Raw genomic sequence first — 4,672 nt, forward strand, 5'->3', positions numbered from 1 at the left:
AGGGGGGAGTGGAGAAGGGTGGACGGGCAGGCGTGTGGGGAGTGGCAGAGGGCCTAAGCACGGGGTTTAAGGCTAGCAGAGCAGTGGGCAATCTGTGTGGACAACAGCACCACCACACCACAGCGCCGACGAGTCCAGGCAAAGACCCAGGCCAAACCATCCCAACCAGAGTCGTAAACGGTGCCCAATTCTTTGTGTGTTCAAAACAAATGCACAGCAGACAAGCGATACTGCTTTGACACACACAACCCACACGCGCTATCGCTATCCTCACCTGAACGTGTCAGTCAGCATGGCGGCTCCTGCCACCGCCTGCCGCCCTTCCTCCTCCGCCGCCTCCCACGCCCTCCGAAGCATCTCCCGCCAATCCACGGGCGTGGGCGATGCAGGGTGCGGCTGTGGCTGTGGCTGCGGCATGGCTGCTGCTGCTGCTGCGGTGGTTGTGGCAGTAGCTGGTCGGGAGGAGGCGGTGCTACAGCCGCCTCCGCCACCGCCACCGCCTGACGCGCGGGGGTTGAAGGCTGGTGCGTCTCGGAGGGCGGCGCGGGCTCGTGACCGTGCCGTTGCTGATGTTGCTGTTGCTGCTGTTGCTGATGCAGATGCAGATGCTGCTGTTGCTGATGCAGATGCAGATGCTGCTAGCGGTTGCAACTCACTGCCGCTGCCACTACTACAGCTGCTACCGCCACCACTGGTGCTGCTGCTGCCTTCTATCCCAGAAGCGTGCGCGGGCGAGGGCCGATCTGCGGCTTGCGGTTCGTGGCGGTTGGGTGGCAGCTGCGTTGCCGGTTGGTGTGGGTTTGGGTGTGGGTGTTGGTGTGGGTGTTGCGCGGCCTGCGGGCGGCTTGCTGCAAGGAACTCCTGCAGGCGGCGCTCCGCCTCCACGTCCATAAGGAAGTGGGTTGGGTTGTGTGTAGAAGAAGAAGTGGAGGAGGAAGAGGATGCCTGAGGCTGCGGGTGCGCCTCCGCAGCGGTCGCCGTGGAAGGGGCCGGCCAGCTGCAGAAGACCCGAGCGCTGGCTGCCGAGCTCAGCCAGGGTGCCTGGCCAGCGCCAAATCTCCGAGCCGGCAGACCAATAGAAGCTGGCTCGGAGCGTGCAATTTTTGGAAGTTCTGGAGTGGAGGGCAGCGAGCTCGTTGAGGCCGCAAGCAACGACTGCTGCGCGGTGCCCGCCAAGGCATTGCGTGACTGTGCCCACAGCCGATTGGCCACTCCTTCAATGGCTCGTGACATGATTACCAAACCATGTGCTGTTGCCGAGGCACAATGAGGTCTTCGCCAGCGCCTCGCTTGGGAAAAAGCAGACCCACGCGCACGTGAGACCAGGGCTTATAATTGTGGGACGAACGGTTAGCAGCTTTGTGTGCGCAGTTGCTAATATAAATCTTGTCGCTGCCCATTTGCGACGGACTCTCGCATGAGGTCTCTCTGGCACAGTTGGGGGCCATCTGCGGGTGCCTTTTCCCTTCCTGCATCCCTTGATTGCCCCTTCAGCACTGTGCCAGAACTGCAATGCACAGTGCATAATTCATGGCACAGTGACCAGGGCCGCATACCTGAAACTGACACGCGTGTATGGTTACCCCCGCTGGGACTCTGTCTCTGTTCCCCCGCGCGCACGTCCTCTGACCTTCCCCCGTCTGCTCCCACCGTGAAACAAAAGCAAGTCCTATTAACTATAGTGCGTTGTATATTGAGGTGTGCTTGCTGGTTCCTGGCGCTTTACGTCGCTGTACTAGCGAATGCATCCACTCACATCCGCGCACGCCCAGCACCCGCAACTGTAAGTTGCCAAAATCCCTGCGACAAGGTCATTCCATGCATTCTGCGTCGCAAGGCGTAAAGGAGGGGAGAAGGACTTATAATAGGAGGGGCGGGAGTCGAACGGCAGGACCGCTTGGCGCCATGCAGCTTGGCCTTCGGCCCTTCGCGCTCTGCACATGATGGTGCATCCTGGCAGACATACTTATAAATAAAGCTATAGATACTCAGAGCTATATCTATCGAAGAGCTGTTTCCTCATTTCCCGCGCTTGCGACGGCACAACTTCCACAAACATGGTATCGTCTGTTCATCATTTTGGATTGCGTGAAACCATAAAGCCCATTTGGCATTAACAGCATACTGCGCACCAGAGCGTCAAGCGGCTAGCGGGACACATTGCATCGCGCATAAATGAGCAGCTTGCATACGTCTCCAGCGCTTGCATGTGCGCTGACATGTCGATCACTGGCGGGCTCGGGAACAACTGGAGTCCCCTGTGCTCCCGGCCCGGTCTCGGTCGCCCGGCAGCAGCATGCCCGTGCGTCCGGCCTATCGCGGCCCGGTCGCCAGGTACCCACTCGGAGACTTACTTTAAGCGTCAGCGCATGTGCTACCGCAGCTGCCTCGGGGTCCCGAAGGCAGATGACTGCGAGAGGCTTTGCCGTTTTGATCGAGAGCGGTAGCAGCCGGGGCAGCGCCAGCGCGCACAGGCCTCGCAGTCCTCGCCGCCATGCCCTCACTCGGGCCTCGACACACAGCATCGGCTCTAACACGACAGGCGAGACGACAGGAGCAGGGGCAGGAGCAGGGGCAGGAGCGGGGGCAGGAGCGGGGGCAGGAGGCGTGGCGGGACCTTTGGACACTGCAGAGGCGGCGCTTCCGCCGCCGCCAGGCGTGCTACCACGGCGCACCCGCACGCCGCGCCGGGCCGCGAAGGACACGGCAGCAGCAGCAGCAGCAGCAGCAGCAGCAGCAGCGGCGCCAGCAGCTGCTGCTGCGGCGGCGGCAGCTGAGATAACGGCTGCAGCTGCAGCAGGGATGGCTGAGGCCGCAGGCTCGGAGGCTGCCACCGCCAGCGCCGCTGACGCGGCCCCTACAAAGCCCAAACGCACACGGGCGCGGCGGGCTTCTTCGACGTCCTCCTCATCCCCTGCTACAGCCACACCCACAGCCACACCCACAGCTGTAGCAACCGGCACTGCCTCTGCCGACAGCGATGGTGACGAAACGGTACCGGCAGTAGCAGCCACGCCGGCTCGCACGCGCACGCGGCGAAGCCGCACCGCCCCCTCCACCCCTTCTTCCTCCCCCTCCTCTTCCCAGCCTGCGCAGCCGCTGCTACAGCCTCAGTCGTCGCAGCCGCTGCAGCAGCAGCTACAGCCGCCGCCGCCGCAGCCGGTTGTGTTTAGCTCCAAGCTGCCTCGCGGCGCCGCCTTCACGGCTGTGCAGCAATGGGTGGTGTTCAGTGACCTGCACGTGCGCGAGTCGTCACTGGGGGTGTGCCTGCAGGTGCGAGGGAGAGTCTTAGTGTTAAAGAGCACAAGGAAAACAAATCACAAAGACAGTGTATGCGATGCTGAGAGTGTGTGTGTGTGTGTGTGTGTGTGTGTGTGTGTGTGTGTGTGTGCGTGTGTGTGTATGTGTGTGTGTGTGTGTGCGTGTGTTTGCGTGTGGATAGCACATGGGTACTGGGGATGTGGGCAGTAGTGCGGCGTATGTGGCGAGGATCTCTCTGGGATGGGTCCGCAGGGCCGCGGGCCAACCGGCATGGGCTCAGCCGCGCAGTCCTCACGCCTCCACACCTCCTCAAACCACAGCCACAGCCCTAGAACGATCCCTCCCACCACCACCTCCATCACCACCACCATCACAACACACACACACACACACACACACACGCACACACGTACACACAGGTGCTGCGGGCGGTTCACTCGGAGGCGCAGGCGCGGAATGCCGGCATCCTGTTCCTAGGTGGGCTTGGGTGTGGTCGTGGGTGTGGGTGTGGATGTGGTGTGGGTTTGGTGTGGATTTGGGTGGTAGCAGGTTGGCTGGGTGTTGTCAGGTTGGTGGCGGACCCGCTCACTCAGCTGCCCCCCCCGCCATTTCGATACGGGACCGGTTCACTGGGCTCGGGCACGTGAAATCCTCCGCCCCCATACCACCTGTCCTGTCCTGTCCGGTCCTGCTTTCTCGCGTCTCTGGTTGCTTACTGCCACCCACCCCCCACCCCAGGTGACTTTTGGGACAAGCGCGGCGCTCTGCCTGTGGAGCCGCTGAACCAGGTGCTGCAGGTGAGAGCGAGAGCTGGGGGAGGGGAGGTGGAGGAGGGGAGGGGGAGGCGGGTTGCAAATACCAACCCAAAACTAATTGAGAACGAGCGGAGCACCAAAACGGAAACGAGCGGAGCACAGGCAGAGGTGTTAGTTGCAAGCGATAATACTTATGGGATGTGGGCCGAGGCGTCGTGGAGCGGCAGGGCGAGCGGCGCCGGGGGAGGAGGGGAGGAGGGGAGGAGGGGGAGGTAAACGGTGCCCCTAGTTGCATGCCGGGATGGCGCAACCGCCCATTTCACCCCCGTCCCCCACTTGCGCTGCGCTCGCGCATGCAAACCCCCCTAGTTTCTTTGTGGCAATGGTAAAAACCGGTTGGGCTCATGCAACTCCCTTCTCCTTATCTCCTCCGCCTCAGGAGATGTCGGGGTGGCGCTGCCCGGTGCTCATGCTGGTAGGCAACCACGACCAGGTGCGTTGCCGGGGAGAGGGGGGGCGACAGGGTTTGCGTTTGCTGTCAGACACGAGTTGCGTACTCGACCTGCCAATCCTCCCCAGACTGCCTGCTACTCCCTAATGTGCCCTACTGCTACTGCTGTTACTGCTACTGCTGCTATTGCTGCTGCTACCGACAC

The 4,672-nt window shown here is 62.1% G+C and overlaps 2 protein-coding genes across 3 annotated transcripts in view; one reads left to right on the top strand and one right to left on the bottom strand.

The window, feature by feature from the left end:
• CHLRE_13g602901v5 (uncharacterized protein) overlaps positions 1-1,528 on the bottom strand; it is a 5,508-nt gene extending 3,980 nt beyond the window's left edge. The window contains exon 1 of the mRNA XM_043069811.1: positions 275-1,528. Within this exon, the coding sequence (XP_042917775.1) occupies positions 275-1,233 (959 nt within the window). The 5' untranslated portion in view covers positions 1,234-1,528. The remainder of the gene's footprint in view (positions 1-274) is intronic.
• A 100-nt stretch (positions 1,529-1,628) lies between these two features.
• CHLRE_13g602950v5 (uncharacterized protein) overlaps positions 1,629-4,672 on the top strand; it is a 15,282-nt gene continuing 12,238 nt past the window's right edge. For both annotated transcript variants that reach the window (XM_043069813.1, XM_043069812.1), the window contains exons 1-4: positions 1,629-3,273; positions 3,681-3,738; positions 4,000-4,058; positions 4,456-4,509. In XM_043069813.1, the coding sequence (XP_042917778.1) occupies positions 2,407-3,273; positions 3,681-3,738; positions 4,000-4,058; positions 4,456-4,509 (1,038 nt within the window). In that variant the 5' untranslated portion in view covers positions 1,629-2,406. The remainder of the gene's footprint in view (positions 3,274-3,680; positions 3,739-3,999; positions 4,059-4,455; positions 4,510-4,672) is intronic.

Source organism: Chlamydomonas reinhardtii, chromosome 13, assembly GCF_000002595.2.
Source record: "Chlamydomonas reinhardtii strain CC-503 cw92 mt+ chromosome 13, whole genome shotgun sequence".
NCBI classification, from domain to species: Eukaryota; Viridiplantae; Chlorophyta; class Chlorophyceae; order Chlamydomonadales; family Chlamydomonadaceae; genus Chlamydomonas; species Chlamydomonas reinhardtii.